The sequence below is a fragment of the Apostichopus japonicus genome, chromosome 9 (assembly GCF_037975245.1).
Source record: "Apostichopus japonicus isolate 1M-3 chromosome 9, ASM3797524v1, whole genome shotgun sequence".
Classification (NCBI taxonomy): domain Eukaryota; kingdom Metazoa; phylum Echinodermata; class Holothuroidea; order Aspidochirotida; family Stichopodidae; genus Apostichopus; species Apostichopus japonicus.
In genome coordinates, this window is record NC_092569.1 from 10,422,540 (window position 1) to 10,447,732 (window position 25,193).

At 38.3% G+C, this 25,193-nt stretch overlaps 1 protein-coding gene across 1 annotated transcript; it reads left to right on the forward strand.

Moving 5' to 3' along the window:
• The first annotated feature begins 6,577 nt into the window (after positions 1–6,577).
• Positions 6,578–24,933, forward strand: LOC139974197 (UDP-glucose 4-epimerase-like). Its single transcript, XM_071981165.1, has 10 exons — positions 6,578–7,000; positions 7,177–7,245; positions 13,055–13,209; positions 14,119–14,234; positions 14,879–14,992; positions 15,524–15,700; positions 16,490–16,670; positions 17,962–18,125; positions 20,020–20,134; positions 22,134–24,933. Exons 3-10 carry the CDS (start codon positions 13,080–13,082, stop codon positions 22,187–22,189), a joined length of 1,053 nt encoding a protein of 350 aa, XP_071837266.1. The 5' UTR covers positions 6,578–7,000; positions 7,177–7,245; positions 13,055–13,079; the 3' UTR covers positions 22,190–24,933.
• The last annotated feature ends 260 nt before the right edge of the window (positions 24,934–25,193 follow it).

Sequence of the window (25,193 nt, forward strand, 5' to 3'; positions counted from 1 at the left end):
ATCCTTCTAACATGCCTAGTTTGAAGGGTAACAACTGTTTGACTTGTGTGCTTATTACTATTAATATATATATATATGATTTTAAATATAACTATAACTATTGTATTGCACACCATCTCCTATCAAGGTTAACATGTTTCAAACAATATCTTCTCCTCTCCCACTCCATCCCGTCATGCCATGTTACGAGTTGCGTCGATTTTTGAGTAAATTTCTGATCAAAGCATTTCGGGTAATAACGATGAAAACTATAATTTTTCACTGAACTTTAATGCTATTGTGAAAGCCCTGCTGTCGTACGCTGATAGGCATTAGGCATGTTGAATCTGTCCTATCCCAGCTAGTGCTTTACTTATCATTGACTCCTAATCATAGGAGTAAATTTGCAGAGAAAGTATGCTGATGATTTGTACGTTATCCTATTCGCAGTCTTGATTCCTGCAGGGTCGGCGATGGGGAGGGTGGGTGGGCGTTGGTCAGTGCAGGTCATAGTAGCTTGACAAATAGATAAAATTAAACATGGGCAAGCCTAATGAGGGATTTGTGACAGTCATGTGACTGCCATGTGACAGTGGGTCATCTGATTTCGGGAGTTCAACCGACCGTAACGCGCTCATACTGGAATTCATTAAAAAATTTAAAGGACGCACGTATTGCACAGATGTGCTAATGAATACCATTATTTACATCACAACCTAATGATATGGCCATATCAGCGTTCTAGTTACAAGAGTAATAGTGTCTTTTATGACAATTTGGTCACAGAGATAGATAGGAGTTCTAGAAGATATCTCAAAGAAGAAAAAAAATGGGGATGCCATTAACATTCCTTTAATCTTAATAGTTAACCGATAAATGAACTGAAATTCAGTCACTGTTGTGTTCAATATTTAATTTCCTCTGTTAAGTTCACAGTAGATGGTAATAAGTTTATTTTTATCTTTGATAGATCATGCCACACATTATTGTGGTAAATAGTATATTTTCGTTCATTCATCTCGTAATTTATTCATTTGATTTCAGTTTATTTTTGTAGCCCTCTACCTTTATTGCATCAAGGTTTGTGTAGGTTTATATGCATTTCACTATTTCCAAGTTTATTTTACAACTCCTAATTAGCCTGATTTTTATTAACTTTTTAAATATGACTTATAGTTAAAATTTTCAAGGTGCACCATTAAAGCTGACTTTTTGGCAGAAGTTAAGCCTTGATATGTTACAGTGCAAGAGACCAGAGGGCGGAGGTGGGGGGTGGGAGGGGGAAGGTTTTCAAGACATTTTTTTTTTTTAAAGTTTGCATAATGTCTGGAATGCTTCATTAAGGCTAAAATGTGTCATATATTTCTAGGCAGTAAGCCAAGCCATGTTCTTGTAACATGACATGAACGACACATCACCGTTGGGATGACATTTAACAACATTTTGGCCTTTCCACCTTTATAATGCATTTGTTAATCATGTCATTGAAGGCCATAAGATTCGTATTGAGTTTAGTGTTGCATCTGATGAACTGACTTTACATGTAGTGGTCTGTGTGTTAGACTAAGTAGTTCAGCCACTTTAATTGATGAACCTCAGAAGTTTAAAGGGTCACCTCACAAATTAAAAGTGACATAGAAGAACAATCTGGACTGATTGTAAGTGTTTTCACCGGTCTACAAAACATCCATTTTGTGCCTGAAATCATCCTTTAAACGTACATTCCATTTGTGTAGATTGAAACAGCCTTCCCTGTGGCTACATTGGGATTGTTTATTTCCATTTCTCAAAAAATATTAGTGCTAGAGAAATACAAGTTGCACTGATATATCAGTACTTTGTCAAAATGCCTATACAACATATCAAACCTAAATTTTGTGGCTTAACAGTCACAAAAATATTCTGGAAGCAAGATACAGACAGTTATGTTTAAGCCAGCATAATGATGTCATCAGAGTTCTGAGGACGAATCAAAACGGTCATGTCATAGCGAGATATTGTCAAATTTCAATAGCTTAGATAGTCCCCTTTTGTTCAATAAGGTTGGGAACGGGGTTTAGCCGAAGGAAGAGGACAAGCTAAGTGATGTCAAAAATTGTTAAAATTCTTTAAGACTTGTAATTACTCTTAACATTTTTCATACTTTTAGTAGATCTATTTTGTGTTAATTTTGTTTTCTTCTCAAACTGTTACATATCTGTCTAATTTAATCGCATGTCGAAAACGTTAAATACAGTTACGAATTGTATATTCTTTTTTGTGTTATTTGCCACGGACTAACGATCAAGCAACAATCGGTTTAAACATCTGTCACACGATCAGAATGCCAACAAACAGACTTGTACAGATCCATTGTCAGGTTTTATGTGCACACTGCAAATACTGCCATTGAGACTCGTATAATATAGCAGTATAGTTTACTATACTGCTATATTACTATTATATTACCGTTGACTATATGCCTCAATTAGTTACTGGGTTTAATTCTGAGTTGGAGGGGATACCAATATTTCAAGGATGCGCAGAATAGTGTCGTGTAACTGTGAAGTATTGTATACATGGTTGTGACACAGATCAGTGAGGGGGGGGTGGGGGTGACAGCCGTCTGGCACCGAGAGGGGGTATCTGAAAATCCATTGCTCTGGAACGTTAAGTGTAGATCATGTTAACACCAATTTATTTATGATGGAGTAAAAAATTGAGGAGTAAACACCTCCAAGGGTGCATTACGATCTTGGGAATATCTCCATGGTAACAGGCTACAGATGACTTTAGTGAGCTTAACATGAAATGAAAAATATTCAAATGTTCATTACTAAGAGATAAACAAATATAAGATGAGCATACTACTAAATGCAAAATAACTCTTTCATCACACACAGTCAACCTGTACATTTGTTTCTTATTAATCTCTTCTAATCGATCTAGTCCACTGTATGTCAGTATAGTCCAGTCAATGTATAGTTAAACCTGAAACTAATTGCAAAGGAATTGTTCTAAACATTAGCAAGTAAATGTAATCATCCTTTCAAACATATCAAATATAGACAGAAATCTATGATGCAGAAATAGTGAAAAGCTTGCTGCAAACACATTTGGGGGGGGGGGGGGGGGGGAGTGTTCAAGTTAGCGCGTACATCACCGGCAACGGTTCACCTGTATTACGGGGTTGCCAATGTGTACTTTACTGCAGACGACATTATGAACCTTTTTGGTTTCGATGATTATCGCAACCTACCCAGTCTTGCAGGCGGATGAGTACGTGGGTTGTATGTGTGTGTGACGCCTTGCTTGTAAACATGATATCTCTAGAAGGGAAGCTTAGACCAATCTCGTATGTAGTGAGTTGGTGTACCACATTGAGTAAGAGAAGCCTATTTTTTTTTTGTGGAGGTCTAAGGTCATTTGAGGTCACGAGGGGTCAAGTTGTGAAAACCTTATAAACACGATATTTCAAGAAGGAAAGCTTGGATCAATTTCGTGTGAAGAAGTACCAAATTAATTAGAAGAAGCCTATTGTTTTTGTGGAGGTCTAAGGTCATTTGGAGTCACCAGAGGCCAAATTGTGGAAACCTTATTAACTATGACCAAACTCAATGCCAATTAATAGTGTAACACAGTCCCAGTTTGGCACTGTGCTTAAAAACGTACCAACCATGGAGGGTCATGTGACGTCATCGAATTTACGATGACCTGGAGCTACTAACATATTATTTAACCCGTAGTCAGTTCGAAGAGATAGGCGTTCCGTAGAAAACAGAAGGCCAATATAACGGGCATTTAAGGTAAATTTGAGAATAATTACTTAGGTTTGGATGATAACATTGTTTAGATTTACTTTCCGTCTCATAAATAGCTTGATCTGTATGGACCCTAACTACTATTCGAACATCTACTGTCAGAGGCTTATAGATTCCTGACGTCGGTCATGCGCGCATGTTTAGGTGCACAAACGGCAAGGAGCCTTGTGTTGCGTCTATTGTCGTGTATATTTACATTTGTGTACAGTCCTGATAAGCTGCGTGCGTTCCAGCTGCAGTTCGATTTTTTGAAAGAAAATACTCAAAATGGCAATTTTGGAATTGAAAATGTTGTTATTTAGCCTCAATGAATGTATATTTTCAATACATTTTGTCACAAGGTGACCTGTCTGTCGAATACCGCCACTACATATTCTTTTGCAATGAAGTTGAGGTGCACCCGTGTTTTTCCTAGATTGACTGGACTATATATAGCTATTATTTATGTACCGGGAAAACGGTCGTGTATGCGTGAGTGACATTTGAACATGGGTGTGGGCGGTAAGTTGTATAGGCTACCCCTGGTCAAGAAACTACATTTTTGCCTATGTCTATAACGGTACATGCAGTTTAATGTCTCAAAGCACACATATTAACCCATTCAGAAGTAATCTTTGTTGTCATCAATTTTTTTTTTCTTTTTGTAATTTTCTCACTACAATATCACCCCCCCCCCCACACCCCAAATTTATAAATAAAACTTTTAACTAACCTCTCATATCACCCCAAAGAATAGAAGTGCCTTTCTTATGTTAATGAAAAATACCCCTTTTTCGTTTCGGTAATTAATTAGTGCACTTTCTTTTTTCCTTTTCTTTGTTTTTTTAAGCGCCCTTTAGTTGAGAAATGAGAAAGAAAATCGGTGAAACATTTAACTAATGAAATTGTGGAACAGAATGCACAGAGGATCCATTAAAGTGATTTTGTTATTTTGGGTCCCTAATATCTACGTCACATGCCTCACTGCCCTTGAAAGATTCTGACCCGCATTTACAAATAATAAGGATGTTGATGCGAGGATACGCTATACACTGCATGAAGTTAAAACCGCCATGTGTGTGTGTGTCTGTGTGTGTGTTTTTGACGTGAGTATCTTAATCATATAGTGAGATATTATATATCTCATATGCCATAGTACAGCTTGTTTTAAAGGTTTCAGTTTTGCTGGTGATAAGTTTACACGATAAAATCTCAGAACAAGGCAATCCCAGCACATGATAGGCTAGCGTACCTGGATATGTATAGCGATGTCCCACCGCCTAAATATAACACTCAACGCCGAATTTAGAACTAAAATATATAGGGAGATCCAGATACTATTATTGCTATATATAAAATAAAATAAATACACGCATAGAACTGGTGTGATGAAGTGATGGGGTGGGGGGAGGGGAAGTTGCCCCATTGTTAGTTGTGTTTTTCATTTCAATAAAAATAAGGTCGCAACTTCAATTTTGAAACAGAAAATTCCCTCTTTGCACATTCTCAATTACCGAAAAGCTTAGACGTAGCTCGTTTTTTCTCTCTTTTATTTTGTGGAAGGGAGGAATGGGGGGGGAGGTGCAGAGGAGGTCATTAATGTCAGAGTGGTTTTCGAGTTTCTGCAGGCCCTGACAACAAGGGTACATCTCAATATCATTTTATTGTCCTAGTTTAATCACATTATTGACTTGTAAATCTAGGTTATGACTTGAAATCCAAGTTAACGTCAGGTGATTGACCATAGTTCAATGCTCCTCATCTAGAAAGTTAAAGATCAGAACTTTTAGAGAAATAGATTTAAGCAATAAACTGGACCTTCCTTAAATTGTATGTGAACGACCTTACACGAAGGAAATGCTATATAGGGGTTAATCTAACACTGAAATAAGTGTGAATATTTACCTGACACTTATATAATAAGAACTGTTTACCATGTGCAGTGAGCTATAATCGATATAGCAATATTAATCGTAAGCGCTTTGTTACATTATAAATGCTATCGCATAACAGACGATTTAATGGACGCGAACGATAGCTTCCCTATTTAAGGCTAGTATACTGTATTAGTGAGTCTTTTCGCTAAAATCGTGAAGCGGCATTGTTTGCATGGTTAAGAATATGTGGTAACTATTCCCTCGCTATAAGGAACCCGTGTTAATACATTTGAAGTAATGATCGCTCATGCAGTCTCGATGCGAGAAGATCAGGGGCGTAGCGAGCGGGGGGGTGTGGGGGTGTCACACCCCCCCCCCCAATAATTTGGTCGCTGTCGGCAAATTTTGGGTCTGTCGGCAAAAGGAGAAAAGGTGAAGAGAGCGGAAGGGGAAGAAAGAAGGAAAGCTGAATAGAGAAAAGGAGAACGGGAGCTTCTTCCGTGCCAAATTTGACTTAAAATATGCACCAGATTGCATCTAAGGACGTTTCAAAACTAAAAATTTTCCAAAGGGGAGGGGGTAGACCCCCTCCCCTTAGACCCCTCCCCCATTTCAGTCACCACTTCCAGATCCGTCGGCAAATCAAATTTGACTTAAAATATGCACCAGATTGCATCTAAGGACGTTTCAAAACTAAAAAATTGCCAAAGGGGAGGGGTACACCCCCTCCCGTTAGACCCCTCCCCCATTTCAGTCACCACTTCCAGATCCGTCGGCAAATCAAATTTGACTTAAAATATGCACCAGATTGCATCTAAGGACGTTTCAAAACTAAAAATTTTCCAAAGGGGAGGGGGTATACCCCCTCCCCTTAGACCCCCTTCCCCCATTTCAGTCACCACTTCCAGATCCGTCGGCAAATCAAATTTGACTTAAAATATGCACCAGATTGCATCTAAGGACGTTTCAAAACTAAAAAATTTCTTAGACCCCTCCCCCATTTCAGTCACCACTTCCAGATCCGTCGGCAAATCAAATTTGACTTAAAATATGCACCAGATTGCATCTAAGGACGTTTCAAAACTAAAAAATTGCCAAAGGGGAGGGGTACACCCCCTCCCGTTAGACCCCTCCCCCATTTCAGTCACCACTTCCAGATCCGTCGGCAAATCAAATTCTCCACACCCCCCAACAAAAACCCCTTCGCTACGCCCCTGGAGAAGATCGGCGGTTGAGAGTGGATCAGTTATAGGCAGTTTGCTTTTCATGCTGAGGAGTTTTCATATCGTGTGACTTTGCCGAAGAAGTACCATTACAAATACACAGGACGGGGAATCATTTTCAACACGAACTTCTCTAGTACACGTAAGTTTTATTTTTCATTTTTGGGGGGGGGGCTAGTAATGAATATTCATGATTTTAAATCCACCAATAGCATCGAAGAAACATCACTATTAGTTTATTGTCAGGTTGAAAATGGTTCGCTTCAGTCGTTTTGTGAAAGAGAATCATTTCGATAGATACTTGTACACCTATTTCAGATTCCACAGTTATCGCAGGAATATCTCCAACAGAAGCTTGACGTGCCGACTGAACATTTTTCTCACCTGGTAAGTCATTATCTTTGCTATATGTTATGTAAGCGATTGTATTAAATACTCACTGTGTTCACTTTCTTGAAAGAGAATCATTCCGTTTGAGATTTTCTTTCGCAGTCCCGCAAATGTGGTAAAAGCGTGAATTTTATCGCGTCAGAGTGTCCGTTTCGACAATCATTACTCATCCGGCTACAAAAACACCACCTGCAGGAATCAAGATTACCTTGACCTGTTCAAATTTGAGCGGAGTTTTCCGTCCTTTGGATTTGCAAATTGTGGGGAGAGAGAGGGAGGGAGGGGGGTGTGGGGGAACGGTTGGGTGATGGATCTGTTTATTATTGACATGAAATCTCGGCTATTTGGCATAAATCATGTGTTCACTGTTGATCTCGTTAAACTCTTCACCTGTAACTGCTTATCGGTCATCAAGTTACAACCATCTTCAACTGACGGAAGGATCAGATGTCAATCGGAATGAAGAACGAAAACGTTAAGGCATATACTGATCCTATACATCCCGCATCTCACTGCACTGTTTGACCCCCCGTTGGTACATATAATGATCGGTTGGTTCACGATAGCTTTAGTAATCCCCGGGTTTACCAACTACGTACATATATTGTATATGTGCACCATCTCAAATAGGGCAGTAATGCTGTTCATTCTAGCGTATATATAAGAATAATTGTTCGCATTCACTATTATGGTGATTTCGGGGAGGATCCATAATTTTTTTAAAAAAAAAAAAGGAGTTGGTGTACTGGCTCTGAAGGCGTCAAAGACTTATTAGAAGGGGTGATTAGGGAACCTATTAGACCAAAAGCTAGTAAAGTCAATAAGACATGAAAGGGTCCTTACTGAAGCATACAGTGTAGGCTACAAATAAAGTCTACACACGCATGGTTGTGATAATAACTATTTAAATATTTGTATGGGATTGAAAAAGATGAAATTCAACTTTGTAGACGTCAAAATGATGCATTTTTAGAATATAAATTAGGTTTTAAATTTAGGTTAAAATGCAAGGTCGAATTCTTTCCCTGAATGAAAAAAAAAAATCTTCCGATGCTGAGGATGGCTGAGAAGCAGGAGTCCGAAGCGCCGACCGTGATGTCACCTGATTCGTGAATGGTACAGTTACGGCTCAGTCCGCCCCTGGTTTGATTCATATTACATGTAAACGCAGATCTCAGTTCACAGTCTCTTAAACAAGTAAAAAACAAACTTCATAAGAAACGGATATCCTAAAAAATTCGTGAAGTCAACCATGAAACACACTATAAACATCCCTACTAGACCATCGGAAGATCAAAGAATTTACCCTAAAAGTACCATTTGTGAACGAGAACATCAAACGGCAGACCCTGGCAACAATCAGCAGATCGGGCATTACAAATCTGAGAACACACTTCATGACAGGTAACCCATCAGCGAGTTTGTTTTCCGCGCCACGTGACAAACAGGGTTTCCCACCCAACTGTGACACTTGCAAAATCGCTGTCAAGAAGAATAACTGTTTAGCCAAAAACTGTGTCTACAAGATTACATGCAATCTTTGCTCGTCTATATACATCTGCGAAACGGGGTGTACCATTGGAACGAGTATAAAAGAACATCTACGTATGACTAAACAGACCATATACACTCATTTACAAACTCACAATATAGATCCGAAATCTGGAGAAAACATCAAAGGCAAATCAATTGGCAAATCACAACTTACCGAATACCAGTGAAAGAAAAATAATCGAAGCCCTCACCATTAAAGCCAGTAATAACTTAATGAATGGCTGTGCTGGTCGTCAATTGGAAATTTAAGCTTTTCGCCTCTTGCCGGTCCGTCTGTGCGCTCCGAATACAGTTTGTTCGCTGGTGCGTTTCAGCTCAGGAGAATTGGTTTTTAAGTTTTTACCAATATAAACGGAGTCGATAGTTTTGTACCTCATTCCTCGATAAAGCCTTAACCGGCGAAATATTGGAACATACAGCTTTGTATAATTTCTTACTGTGCTTGTTGAAGTCTCATATTCTAAGTCTTGTTGAAGTCTCATATCTATATCTATATATATATATATATATATATATATATATATATATATATATATATATATATATATATATATATATATATATATATATACATACATACATATATATATATATATATATATATATATATATATATATATATATATATACATACATACATATATATGTTGATACTAGATGAGACTAGTGGAACACTAGTAGTTGTAACTCGGAGTTTCACGCTTTATAGCGATCTTCAGACAACTCTGTTGTCTGAAGATCGCTATAAAGCGTGAAACTCCGAGTTACAACTACTAGTGTTCCACTAGTCTCATCTAGTATCAACATATATTCCGCTCTGTCCAATGGACATAGAGCACTCTGCGCCAACATAGACGCCAACCTACTCTACATACATATATATATATATATATATATATATATATATATATATATATATATATATATATATATATATATATATATATATATATATATATATATAATGTGCTAAACCCCGGTGTAAGGTCTGTCATCACATGATGACGGACCCTGATATTCATCTCTCTCCTTCAGGGGTGTGCTTACCAGGGGCGTATCCAGGATTTTCCAATGGGGGGGGGGCGTCAGGCATGAATGACCGCCGTCTTGGGGGATGGGTCTAAGGGGAGGGGTGTACAATTTTTGCTTTCGAAGAAGGGCTGAAATGCAAAATGGTGTCATATGCATGGGCGGCGATCCGTACTTCCGAGTGGGGGGGATATGACCTTGTTGACTATCTAAGCGTAGCGCCACCATGAGTTGGCGCGAAGCGTACAAGAAAATTTTGGGATTAACAAACCCTCTAGATGGCCGGAAACGGCACTTCCCGAGGTTTCCAAGCGGCATATACCCAACTTTAAAATAGGGATGTCATGTCCGAAATATCTCATAATCAGGATCCAAAATACTTTTTTTTTTAATTTCGGGTGTTATTTTGGGAAAATTGCCCCTGTCAATCTTGTTTCAGGCGCAACGTTAGAATGTTCGAGAGCTCTTTTATATTATTCGATGAAGAAAATGGCCTCGTGCAGGCTATTATAGGCCTAGACACATGCAATACACAATTACACATAGTTACATTCCTAGGTACCGATTGCCAGGGCATCCAGGTGAAACGTGTATTAAGCATTACCCTGGTTACATGAGATTCTCAGCTGTTCGAGGGAACATGTACGTGTGTAGGCCTACTATAGGGCCTATATGAATACTATGAGGGTGCATATATGTACTATATCAATACCGTGGGCGCAATAATACATTTTGTTGTTATAGGGCCAATGAAGCCTACAGTCAACTATTTTTGCTTTATAAAGACGCTTTATTTGAAAAGATCGCACTGCGTTTATGATAGGCGAGAAATGAAGCTAAAAAAGAGCCGTACATTAACCAAGATGCATAAATGTAGGCATGAAAATATTCTTATCCCTTGCATTTGGTGGGTGGGGGGATACGGTGCATTACATCCCCTCCACCCATTTTCATGGGGGGATATATCCCCCAACCACCCAGGATCGCCGCCCATGGCCATATGTGATCCATTTTTCGACCTTAATAATAAGCAACATTTCCAGTAAATATGGACACAAAATGCACAATTTAGTATGGCTGGCATGTCACTTAGTGTTTATAGTGATAATACAAACACAATTACCATCTATGTTTCTAAAACTATTATGCCGCCAGAACCTTTTCTTGGCAAACAAAAAATAAAGCATACGGGAGGGGGGGGGGGGGTTGAGCGATCACCGACATCTCACATAAAGGTCGTCATCAATTTTTTTTTTTTGCTAAACTTTTTTTTTTTGGTGACGGCCAATAGGGGGGGCGCGCCTGTTGCGCCCCCCCCCTGGATACGCCCCTGCTTACATCCAGGTCCTTACAATTGTGACACTCCCTTTGTGATATATCTTATCACTTGTGTTCTCTGTCCTGATATACAATACATTGCAGTGGCGTAGGAAGATACTTTTGAGTGGGGGGGCTGAAGACTGATGGCCGGCCTGGGGGAGGGGTCTAAGGGGAGAGGGTGTCCCTTTGGATTTTTTTTGCATTTCCAGGTGGCTTCAGATGCAATTTGGTGCAATATAGCATACTTCAACACCCACTCCATTTTGTAAACTTAATTTTGTATTTTCACCTGGCCTTAGATGCAATTTGGTGCTCCATATGAGATTTTTTTTCTCATTTGGAAATGAAAAAGGGGTTTTCTGACTTGCGAAGCGGAGGGGCGGAATGATACTTCCGCCCCTCCACATTTTTCACTGGGGGGCTGGCGCCCCCAGCCCCCCCCCCCGGTTCCTACGCCCTTGATACATTGGCCAAACCTCCACTCCCTTTCGTTTACGACTTAATAATTACAAAAGCACAATCAGACTCAACAAAACCAGTTTTCCAGTGGCATGTTCCAGTGAACATTTTAATCTTCCACAACACAATATCGACTGTCTTAAGTTTGCCATAATCCTGGGTAATTTGTCTGACCATAATAAAAGAAACTTGAAGGAAGTCGAATTGATCCTTAAAGTACGTTCACACTGTCATGGTCTCAATAGGGATATACCTTTTCTTTCCGGGTTTAAGCACTTCGAGCAGTCTGGGGCTTAAGGCCCGGACACACTACAGCGATATTTTATCGGAATACGGTCCGATTTTTCCGATTTTAGGCCGAAGAGTGAGGTTTGTGGTAGTGAATGTAATGAATGCAGTGGAATATTCGAATACCTACTTCAAATCTGAGGGGTTCTAGAACTGACTACATTCTGAAGTGACGTCACATCGAAAAACGATAAAAATCGGAAGAGAAATCGGATAGCTACCCGATAAAAGGAAACGGAGTCAATATCAAAAGTTAGGAGAGGGCTATTCCACATCGGAATGGCTCAACAGATAGCAAATCAGGTCCTTTATCACAGTGGCTAGAAGACCCGAACGGAAAACAGGCTGTTTCGATTCCTCCGGGAAAATCGGATAGTATTCCGATAAAAAATCGGTATAGTGTGACCGGGCCTTTACGGTAGACCATCGTGATTTCAATCACTCTTTTTACGCCTGACGAAGGACCAGGGTGTCCGAAAATTTGTGCAGCGTTTAGTTATTTCTATTCTATTCTAAATATTATGTTGGATTTCAAGGCATTACATGTTGTCCTCATCTTTTCTACTATATATATATATATATATATATATATATATATATATATATATATATATATATATATATATATATATATATATATATATATATATATATATATATATATATATATATATATAGGACAATGTTCTTGATTGTGAAGGATCATATACGTACGAAGGAAATGCTTTCCTTTGTTCATGGAAATGCACGATTTCTGTCGGATAAACCCTTCAATGGTTCGATAACTTTGTTTGATAAATTGCCCTGTCATAGAGATTATCATGAAATGTAGAAGAAGCAAACAAAATCAGAACTATAGTTTTAGGACAGAGCGCCGGGGTTCTAACGGAACATATTCTTCAACTTTTCCAGACGTATTAAAATGATATTATGGTGCCAGGAATTATAACTTATATCTAGACAAAACAAAATAGACATCTTGCCCCTACCCTGAGATATGAGTGAAACGAATTATATTGACTGTCTAAACTTTCCCTTGCTCCAAGACATTGCTCACATAAGATGGTTTGTTTGTTCAATTCGTGATGTTTGCTACAATCGTTGAACAGAATGAAAAAACAGATTTCATATATTTATGCCTCGTTTCAATTGGCAGAGACCGTCGCTAGCTTATAGCTGTAATGATGAATGGAAAAGATACCGTTCTGATCACGGGAGGAGCTGGGTTCATTGGCAGCCATACAGTGGTTGAACTTCTAGATCATGGATACAATGTGGTTGCTATGGATAACTGCTTTAATGCAATTAAAGGTGAGTTGATTGGTTAAATAGTACGCATGCGTCGAGAATTGGAATTGAATTAAATAAAGAAATTGTTTGAAATAGCTACAGCTTTTAAAGCAATCCGATTGGTTGAAGAGTTCACGCGGGAGTTTTAATTTATGAGATCAGCACAGTCACATGGGGAAGGCTTGCAACATTGATGTCAAATAATGACACCGATCCAGGTTCGATTTGTTTCATTTCATATAATTGTTTCTTTATTGTAAATAACGAGAAGTTGAGGACATTACGAAGACGAACAACAGCATAAAATGAAGAGTTCAAGAAACACACGTGGGCATGGGAAAAAATATAGGCCCCCTCCCCTAGAGAAAATGACAATAAGAAGACAGTAAGAATGACAGTAAGAAGGAGGATATAATTAAAGTAGGGAAGATGAATAAGTAAACCATCGAACTCTCCGACCAGACCAGAAAAATATCCCTCACCTATCCCGTCCCTCCAACCCCACCATATGCACCCATCCTTACGGCGGTATCTCAGTATGAACTCTTCCTTTAATATGAAACAAATTATGCTGGGCTAAATAGAACAGTTAGTAAAGGACAAAATCTAGTTATTTTAGTAAATTAAATCTAGCCTATACATATACACAACTATATGAATCATTTATAGAACCATTTGTATCACATAGACCGTTTTCAGTTTCCCCTTAAGTTGTACTTGTTATTATATGTTAACAATGGCTGTCCATTCATTCCAGTATACTATACCGATAGGCCTATATGACACAGACTGAGAAAAACTTTTAAGTTTTTTTTTTAAATTACTTTTAAGGATATTTTTGACCAAAATGGGATTCCATTTGCACCTCTAACGGCCAGAAATGTGTTTTACATATGATTTAAGTGTTATAACTTGCTTTTTTTCATAAAGGTAAGGATGGCAAAGCAGAGAGTATTCGAAGTGTAGAAAGCCTAACGGGCAAAACTGTACCATTCTACGGAGTCGATCTCCTGGATATTGAAGGAATGAGGAAAATATTTCAAGAGGTATGCTGTTATTGTTTTATGTTTTCATTTTTATATATGCTTTTGTTGCTTAGTAGATAACATGAGGCAGGACTCACAGTTGACAAAGCAGGAATACTAATTTTACCATATTTATTGGAAATGTTAGTCCTCTTCGGACCTTCAGCAATGACTAGACTGTTTGACGATAGAAGACCGGCAACAAGGACGCCTACATGTGCTATACGACGTAATTTAACAATGGCGATATTTTTAACGGGTCGAGAAATAATACCAAGAACTCTATTTCTTATATATATATATATATATATATATATATATATATATATATATATATATATATACCTATATATATATATATATACCTATATATATATATATATATATATATATACCTATATGTATGTATATGTGTATATCTCTACTAATAAATGAAAGGCACTTTGAAGAGTCTAAACGTTGTAAGTAATTCAGAGCCTAGTCAGCATGGCTACATGCATTCTCGGGCCCTATCGCTGTACCATGAATTTGCAGATAAATAAAAGACTTCTGTATAAAAGACTTCTGTATGAAAGCAGAAATATTTCAAATTGTGACAAGCTTCCGATTATTCTGTATATTCTGTCTATACTTACTCTGCATTGCAAAATACTTATATATTACAGCATAAAATAACTCATGTGATCCACATGGCTGGACTGAAGGCAGTTGGAAGATCACAGGAGATTCCTCTCACCTACTATCAAGTGAACATCACAGGTACCCTGAACCTCATCCAGGTAAGCATCTATGTAATTACTGTACATGGAACGCCGAAACAGACAAAATTATGTTAAGCCCTCGTTTTTCGGCAAGTGACCATCATCATCCTGGACTTTCTACACTACCCACTTGAAGGTTTTTCAATGACCCCTCCCCCCACCCCCTCCCCAAATATGGCCTTGAAATTAGTACGTATCATGTTATCGTTGTTGTATTACAATTAACACAATATTAAAAAGCATAACTCATTTGTTTTTAATTTACAAGAACTGGAAATTGACTAAGAACGAAATTCAGTTTTTTCGTCCGTTCTTTCTTCTTTTTTTTTCAATGCACAAGACAAGTTATATGTTTACAATATAATAAATGAAGGCAATAATTCATTCGGTGTTTAATGGTTTCTAGTTAAATTGTATATATGAACACATCCAGTATCTCTTATGTGGGTGTGGGTGTGGGGGTGTTTCACGTTATACTAAAATTATTTATATTTAAGACTCTTGTTATGCGACGTTGTTTTTTATCTTCTAGTTTCTAATTCTTTCCAGCTAATGAAAGAATTTGAAGTTATCAACTTCATATTTTCGAGTTCAGCTACCGTTTACGGAAAGCCGCAACACTTTCCAATGACAGAGAATCACCCAGTTGGACAAAACATTACCAACAGCTACGGAAGAACGAAGTACTTTCTGGAACAAATATTAACAGATATACAGAAAGTGGAGGTAACCCAACATTTATGAAAGAAAACTAGACATTACCGAATTTCTCGCAACTCTTATTTCTTCACGTAATGTTAAAAAATGTTCTAGCGTTTTGGGGTCGCAAAAGCGACCCCTTGAATATTTGTTCTTACTAGTATCAAAACCCAAACTCTTATCGAATATTTATTGGGCTATGAAAATATCTTCTTTTATTCATCTTTTGCAATTTCTTCTTTTCTGAAAATAAAAGACGTTCATTGTACTCTCTGAATTTTTTCCTGGTTCTGGTGCTTGAGATTAATCTTCGTTCTCACCAGGGACTACAGAGCCCGTGTATTGAGGAGCCAAGTGGCATGTACATATCCAGTCTTAACAACATCAAAAGTGCCCCTTTTCATACATTAAAAGTGCCCCTTTTTGTTCATGAAAATGACCGTTTTAAAATGTCCCTGTTGTGTGGGATGTTAAAATTTTTTTTAAGAAAATTGTATTTAAAAAAAACGCCCTTTTGTTGAATACAGCACAAAAACCGATTCATTCCGTCGAAAACTTTTGAGTTGATTTTGTGGGTTGCTCCTTGTGGTGGGTGGGGTGGGGTAGGAGTGGGGGTGGGGTAGGGGTGGGGTAGGAGTGTGGTGGTAAGGGTAAGAGTAAGGGTAATGGAGGGGATGGGGAGGACAACTTCAGTAATTGCAAATCAGTTAAGCAGCACACTTGCAAATGATATATTTCGTAATGTGTCAATGATTTGAGCGGAAAGTTTTTTTTTTGCGTGCATCTTCATGCCGACTATTTCTTTTTCTATTTTAGGAATGGAATGTCATTTTACTTCGCTACTTCAATCCCGTCGGTGCTCACAAATCCGGTGAGATTGGCGAGAACCCAATCGGTGAACCAGACAATTTGATGCCTTACACTGCTCAGGTTGCCAGCGGAAAGAGAGAGGTACTGCGAGTCTTTGGAAATGACTACGACACCAAAGACGGGACAGGTGAAGCCACCACCAAATCTAGTCTGATCAGACCCTCAGATAAATAATAAAATAAGAAACAAAACAAGATGTTTACGACCTTGAAACTGCAAACTGCAAATTATATAGTAGGCCTATTAAAGTAAATAACGAATTGATTCGATTGAATTACTATGATTGGAAGCAGAAATATATCAACGTAAGCAAGTGATGCGAGATCTTTCGACCAAAATGATATCAAAATGATATGGTTTAACTTATCAAACACACGCCCCTAACCATTTTGGGAGCGGGTGTTTTTTCAGCTGTTTCTTCCAAATAGCTTACACTTAATAACACGCGCTAGAAATGAATACTCGTTTCATATGAATGTAGTTAAAATGATAAAAATGATAGCACCCTTACCAACCCCCCCCCCCCAAAAAAAACACTTCGAAAAGGGGAGGGGACACCCTCACCAGGACGGGCATCAGTGGAAATGTTCAAACTCTGGCTATGGGCCAAACCAAAGACAAAACTTGACACAGTGCATGTGAAGTGATGTCATGTGAACTCATTTAAAACTGTTTTGTATACCTTTTACGGTCATGTACTTGCCGCCCGCCATTATAGATGTCGTCGTTGTAGTGTGTCGGCGAATATATGTGTGTGTGTTTGTCTGTTACTGGTTTATATGCGTGTCTGTGGTTGTTTGTGTCAATTCTGAGTGTATATGTGGTTCTTCAATTTCTCTCTACGGGGGCAAGGGTGCGAAGTTGGTGTCGGTTCTGTACTCGATACCAATCCCCTATCAGAACCCTACCTACCGTCACCCCACACCCACACACCGCTTTTCCTGAATTGTGAAATCGTCTCTATTTTGTAGATGTGTCCAATATTTTGTGTTTTGTTAGCTTTTTTTGAAATTTTGAATATTTTTTCCTCGAAATTTGTATCTTAAAAACGTCTTTTTCCTTTTGGCTTTTCATTACGAATTATCACATAAACTTTAAAAATTTCAATGTTTCATAAATATTCTCACTTATTTCCTCGAAAATTAGAAAAAAAAATATCGAAAATTCGACGGATTGTGAATAATAAAGAAATAAAACAATGATCATTAATTGTCTAGCACTTTTCGTTATGTTTATACCAAGGATCATCTAGCTATATAAGTTAGCACTGTCGTGAAGTGGTATCCCTATAGTTGAAAATGGACGGGGCAGAACCGAACTCCCCCCTGCCCCCTCCCCGCCCCTCTCCATCCTCTTCCACTTTCAAACGGTTGAGGCGGACATACAATAATACATTCTGAATTGTCTGTTTTTTTCAGGTGCCCGGGATTACATTCATGTTCTTGATCTAGCCGCTGGTCACGTGGCAGCCTTAAGCAAAACTAAAGAGAAATGTGGATTTAAGATTTACAACCTAGGCACCGGTATTTCATATACAGTACTTGAAATGATTTCCGCATTCGAAAAAGTCATCGGAAAGAAAGTAAGTATATATAGTGTTACCCCATAAATTGAGATATTCATTTCATTATGAAGTTAGTGTGTAACAAGGAGATCTTGAGTATACGTTTCCATTTAGAACAAATGCACCGCCGATACTTTGGAACCTGTGCATGTCGGTGACGTACAGATTATTTCAATGGTGGTGGTGGGGTGGGGTGCGGTGGGGGGGGGGGATTGCGAGCTTCCATGCACCGATTGAGTTAGGTAGGGGTATGAACCTTAACGGACGGGCATGCATAGGTGGATTTAAAATTAAATATGAGGGGTGTAGTTAGGGGGGGGGGGTCGGTGAATACGATTCCCATGTACGGTGATGTGGGGGTATAATCTCCCCTCCTCCAAAAAAATCGAAGTTTAGTTGTCAAATGGTAGATTCTGATACATATTTAGACTATATATTATTTAAATATAATTAGGTCTAAACACAAGGTTGTTCCAATAAAGACTTCCTAACCTGATGAAATTTGTACTGTTTTAGCACTCCCACCCCACCCCACCCCCACTGACCCACTTCCGGGTCATCACCCACTTACCATTCCTTCCTAGTCTACCATACAGTGTACCATCTGTACTGAGTATGTCATCTGTACTGAGTATGTCATCTGTACTGAGTATGTCATCTGTACTGATTATTCCATCTGTTCCAACAATTTGATTTCACTCTCTGAAATTTATGCATATGGAGCTCCTTATTATTTTACCCGGTCTCTACGAATTTCTACCTTGACCGTACCCCTCCCCTTCCCCCTTTGCATTTAGTCTCTACCTCTCTCCCTCCACCATCTGTACGGTCAATCCATTACTTCACGCATAGTCACCACCACACGTGTATACATAGTCAGTAGTCACCATATTAGTTTGCACAGTGAACACACCAATCTGTGTATAGTCACCTGAATGGTTTAATTATATTGTCACCACGCCGTTATCATTTTTTTTTTTTTTTTTTTTTTGCGCTTTACTGTTTTCTTGTCTTTGGGGTAGAAATTGATACCAGGAAATTTCCCAATCAATTTTCGTGTATAGTAATTATACCTGGATATATAATAAATTTATGCGACGACAATCACTACTATACAGGTACTTATATTCGTTATCATCTAATAATTTGATGGTATATATAGTACCAATTTCCCTCAGCAGAGTGTTAGAAAATTTATCAGTTCTAAAAGTTGTAAATTTAGTACTACGTTTCGGTCATAATTCTTTATACGGGTTTTCTCAATGAACTGACATCTACCTGTCTGTGTGTGTAGTCGCCAAGTCAAGCAATTTTACCAAGCTTAATTAAACGCAAAACATAGATTCCAAATAGATCGATGTAAAGACATACTCTTACAGTTTTGCACCAAACGAACCTTCAACCAGAGCCTAATTATTGACTACAAACTTCAAATGCAAAGCTTCCCCAATTTTAACCGCATCAATGGGAAGGAATGTACCAAAGTCAATACAACAAAATTAAAAACCTACTTATATGTATGTATGTACTTTAGATCCTCCTGCAAGTAGGAACTCGCGAAGAAGCCTTATAGGCATATCAAAGCCGCAAGCTGACCGAAGTCAGTCTCTTAGATTCATATTTAACGTCCATGATTATGAAGTGTCAATTGTCAACAACTCTGTAACTGGACGACATTGAAGTGACTCGAACTCGGTACCTTATGGTTGAAAGGCAACGGCGTTAACCACTGAGCTAACACTCCGAAGCTAATACTACATGGTTTAACTTAAAGATAATTTTCTTGAAAACTTTAGGAATTAAAGACACTACTATAGGCCTATAACCTGCATGGACTGTTCCTAATGGTGAAGTTGAGATGGGAGGGCGCTCTTGTTTTGCCGACTCTATTTCTCCTTCTCTTCATTTTTAGGTCAGCCACAAGATTTGCCCTCGTAGGTCAGGTGACGTAGATACGATTCTTGGAAACCCAAGTTTAGCAGAAAAGGAACTCAAGTGGAAAGCAAAGAGAGGTTTACAGGAAATGTGTAAGTAGAAAAGTCTTCTGCCAAGACTACATTTCACATGACGATCGCTCACGCACGCAGCTTGATCATTACGGACTTCAGGGCGCTCGTCCAACTATGCACAAAGTGAAGTCAGCGAAATTCGAGCGATATATATATGTGTAGCTTTTCTTTTAAATTGGAGGGGTTGTGGCCGAAAGGTCTTTGAAGGCAACTCCCAGTGTATCGGGTTCCCATATACACAAGAGCTATGGACGTCATATTATTTCTAATTACAGGCTGATTCTATTTACCTTGTTTTCTTTTCCACAATTCTTGAGAACACCGAGTATTTACCAGGCCTTTCAATTCTCTACTAAACATAGCTTTAATTATTATTTATTGCTCAGCTTGGTTTTCTTCCGGGGAAATGTATACTTCTGAGACCCTCCTCTTTCTCACCCATACCTTTCGCAAAAAAATGTCCTTTCGTGAATGGCGCTTTCCTTAATCTCTCGAAAGCTTTGACCACACTGCTACTTTCTAGGCTCGATAGATACGTTGTATATGGGGGCGTCCTTTGCAATGGTTCAGAAAGTACCTTAGCAACCTTACTCAGCTTAAACTAAACTCGTCTGTGACGTGCCACAGGAATGAATTCTTGGTCCTCTTCTACCTTCATGGCTCTAGTGATAAGATCTCAATGATTCTTTATGCTAACGACACCAACCCATTCTCAATTACTGCTATACTGTTAAAGAAGAGTTGCATAGTGTTTTGGTGTGGTTTCTGCAAGGCTAACAAACTGTCAAAGAGACAAAAGGTGGGGTGGGGTTTCCTTTGCCTTCTTTGTTTATCAGTTCTTATACTCCTTGCTTTCTTCTTCTTCGTTTAATTTTTCGCTTGTTTTCCTTGCTGCCCTGGGACTTCTATTCCACACGTTTTTGTTGTTAATCTTTCCTATACTAAGTCTCCTCAATTATTCAATAATGTATGATCTACCTCTTCGAGATTTAAGACATATTCTCATATTATTTCATGTCAGTATTGAGTATCATGTTTCTAACCTTATCTCTTTGATAATGATTGTTGCGATTGATTGATTGATCGATTAAAACACAGAAACGTCAAATGGTGCATTCTGAGGATTGTTTAGGTTATAAATTAGGTCTATAGGTAGGTCTACATGCAAGGTGGTGCTAAAAACTACTGATACTTTTATGTGGGGCAGTAACGGCAAGGGGGCGGGGGCATGGGGGAATTATTCCCCAATAATGATACTCCCCCAGCCCCACTCCCATAATATGTGGTAAGACAAAGCTGACCCTCCCTTACGTCCAAAGTTAATTTATTTGGGTTGTAGGCCATCAAAATGCTTTGAAATACATTACAATGAAATCGGAATCTTTAGAATGTGTTTCTGTTATTAAGTTAAAAAATTAAAATTTGGTGCGCCGATGAAGAGTGGATGGGGAGGGGTGTCATGACGTGTTCTTTAGCTGTGTAAATTATCCCGTGACGCGCACTTTATAAAGGTTCGTTTTGGCATTCCTAAAAATGTTTCCCCCTCCTCGAACTGTCTGCTTCCCCCATTTTTGAAAGTGTTGGTGCCGCCACTGGTGTGAGGTTGAAAGGGTCGTGCGCCCCCTCCCACACACACACACACACACACACACACACACACACACACACACACTCACACACACCCGCTGAATGTTCGCCTTGGGTACTGGAATCTTGAATAAGATGAGCAAACGAGCTGGGGTCGATTAATTTAATCGGTCGTGTTTAGTATTGGGAGACTCACCTCTATACTGCTTTTTGTGTAAATAACTGACCTTTGCTAATATGTGCAAATGTCATGGCAGCGAATGATCTTGGGATTTGAATAAAACTGTATAGTAATTAACAAGTGTCCTTAAGGAACAACTTTACCAGTAAAGCGAGAATCGGTAATTTGAAATGGTTACCGTGTTTCCATGTCAGAAACAATCCGGAAATGTTCTACTTAATAACATTAACCTTTCCTTTTTCGTTTCAGGTGAAGATTTATGGCGATGGCAAACACAACACCCAGAAGGTTATGTACCGCAATAGTAACTTCCCTAGCAACGACAGAGATCTACTGGACAAAATGGTGGCAACAATAGGTCGAAAAATTATTAGCTTACATGCAGAGAGAATTAAAAATTTACAGAAGGTGCGTGTGTTCATTACACATTTAGGACGTTGTGGTCTTAATGATATGGCAATGGACTTGCGATCCAGGGATTGCAGGTTCGAGTCCTGGCCAGATTATGATATTGTGTCCTTGGGCAAGGCACTTTATCTCCATTGCCTCTCTCCGCCCAGGTGTATAAATGGGGACCTGCTGGGCAACCTGCAGTATATGTCTGAGATATCTGAAATTATTTCGAGTTATCTGAAATTCCTTATTAAATGTTAAAACGGCTTTCCATAGGTGCGTGCGTTGATTTGTGGCTGCACCCTATGGGAAGTCCCCCATGGGACACGGTGATGTGGTGCTCAGTAGTGTCCGGGAATATACTGTTTGCATTGTGCACATTTCTGTATGGGGGTGTCACAAGATACCAATGGCAAACATGGGTTAAATGTTGTAAAAGTCGAATCAGAAGGCCTTGACATAAGAACGGGAAATCTTGAAACTTTATCTATATTTAATTGTAATATCGGAAGTAGGATTTGATTCCCGCATGTTAGATAGTATAAGAAAAAAAAATGTCACGAAGAAGCCTCATAGGCTTCTCAAAGCCGCACGCTGACCGAAGTCGATCTCTTAGATTCATATTTAACGTCCATGATTATGAATTGTCAATTGTCTACAACTCTGTAACTGGACGACATACAATAATCTTGGAGTGACTCGAACCGGGAACCTTATGATTGGAAGGCACCGGCATTAACCACTGAGCTAACACTCCTTATTACTCGTACCATCTCGAATATACACTATGCAAATAGAGGTTGAGACTACCGTTGACTTTGGATGATCAGAAGAGCGCCACCTATACCACGCATGATTTTGGAACCAAACCAAAAGGTCACAATTTTTTCGAAATTTTGAAAAAATCATTACGTTATAGCCTTACAAAATAACTGGCCGAAAAGAAAAGTTTTCGAATTTCAAATTTCGGTGCTCGTGTTCGATTTCAGGTGCCTCACTTGAGTATTCTCGTGAGGGTAACAGTTGCATGCTATGGAATTTTAAGCCTCTTTATATTAAAATGATATGTCATATTATGTCATAAAATTGCTTAAATCTTAACACTAGGGATGGATTAGAGATGATTATTGATGGCAGGTAATCAGAAGGGCGCCACCGATCCCACGCATGACTTTGGGGAGAAATAAAAAAGTGGCGATTTTGGCCAAGTTGAAAAATATCATAAGAGTATAACCATAAGGGTAAATTTAAGGTAGAATCATAAGGGTAAAAATCATAAGGGTATAACCTTACCAAAATATTGGCCGGAAAATTAAAAGTTTTCGAATTTTGGTCAAAGTTGGAATATAATGATAAAGCTATATATATATATATATATATATATATAGCCTTACAAAATAATCGGCTGAAAAAAAATTCTCTTTCACTTTCGATGCTCTTTGTCGATTCCCAAGGCTAATAAGAGTATTATCTGAAATCATTTTATGAAATTTGTGGCCAAATTTTGGAGGAAAATCATTCTAATTGTTTTTTTTTACAAAATAATCGGCTGAAAAAATGTTTCTCTCTGATTTCAATTTCGATGCTCGTTTTGGATTCCAATAGCTCATGAGAGCATTCTCCAGAATTTAAAATGGCATTATATGGAATTTTGATCCTCTTAGGTTTAAAATGATCTTTGGAATCTCTCTAACAATTGCGATCATACAGAATGGTTAATGTTTTTAATTTAAATGAAAAGGGGAATTGGGATCATACATACAGAATGAATAATGTTAACTATAAATGAAAAGTGGAATCGGGATCATACAGAATGGTTAATGTTTTTAATTTAAATGAAAAGGGGAATTGGGATCATACATACAGAATGAATAATGTTTACTATAAATGAAAAGGGGAATTGGGATCATATATACAGAATGAATAATGTTTACTATAAATGAAAAGGGGAATTGGGATCATACAGAATGGTTAATGTTTCTAATTTAAATGAAAAGGGTAATTGGGATCATATATACAGAATGAATAATGTTAACTATAAATGAAAAGTGGAATTGGGATCACACAGAATTGCTAAAGTTGTTAACTTTAAATGAAAAGGGTAATTGGGAAAATACAGAATGGATAATGTTGTTAACTTGAAATGAAAAGTGGAATTGGGATCACACAGAATTGCTAAAGTTGTTAACTTTAAATGAAAAGTGGAATTGGGATCATACAGAATTGTTAATGTTGTTATCTTTTGCTGTCCATGCACCTCCATCTTCAATTCCTTTTCTTAAACAGTTAACTTATGATCATCGATAAATTTGTGTTTTTAGTCTGTACGTGCAGCTATGCAAGAAACTGACCTTCAGTTTTCACTTCTGCAAGTTCTGCTAACCTTTTGACCTCCGCCAAAAATCATGTAATTTTGTATTTGGCAGCCACAAATTCAAATTGAACTTTTGTTTGAGTTTTTGCGTTAAGACACATATGGAAGACACACACACGCATACCAGCAATTAATGTAATGTTGTCGGCAAGTTACCAAACAGATGTTTATAGCAAACATAGTCAAACACCTGTGTAACATGGTGTTCTTGTGTTACAGTTGCTTCTATCAACCTATCAAGATAGCAGGTGCACGAGGGAGATGGTGATAGTGAAGAGTGTTGATGGGATGGAAGGGTAGCGGGGGGGGGGGGAGGGGGGAGGGGTGAGGGGTGGATGAGGGGTAAAGGGTAAGGGTAATTGAATGCCCCTTGAAGAACCAAGAAAATCATTTTCACGCCCAGTTGTTCATTTACTTATATTGTTAACTAAAACTAAACAGAGAGGACTAAAACGAATGGTATTTTTTTTATCTTTCTGTATTAATAATATTTGTAAAAACAATTCTTTTACTAGTATACAAACAATCTGCAGGGTTAAGTA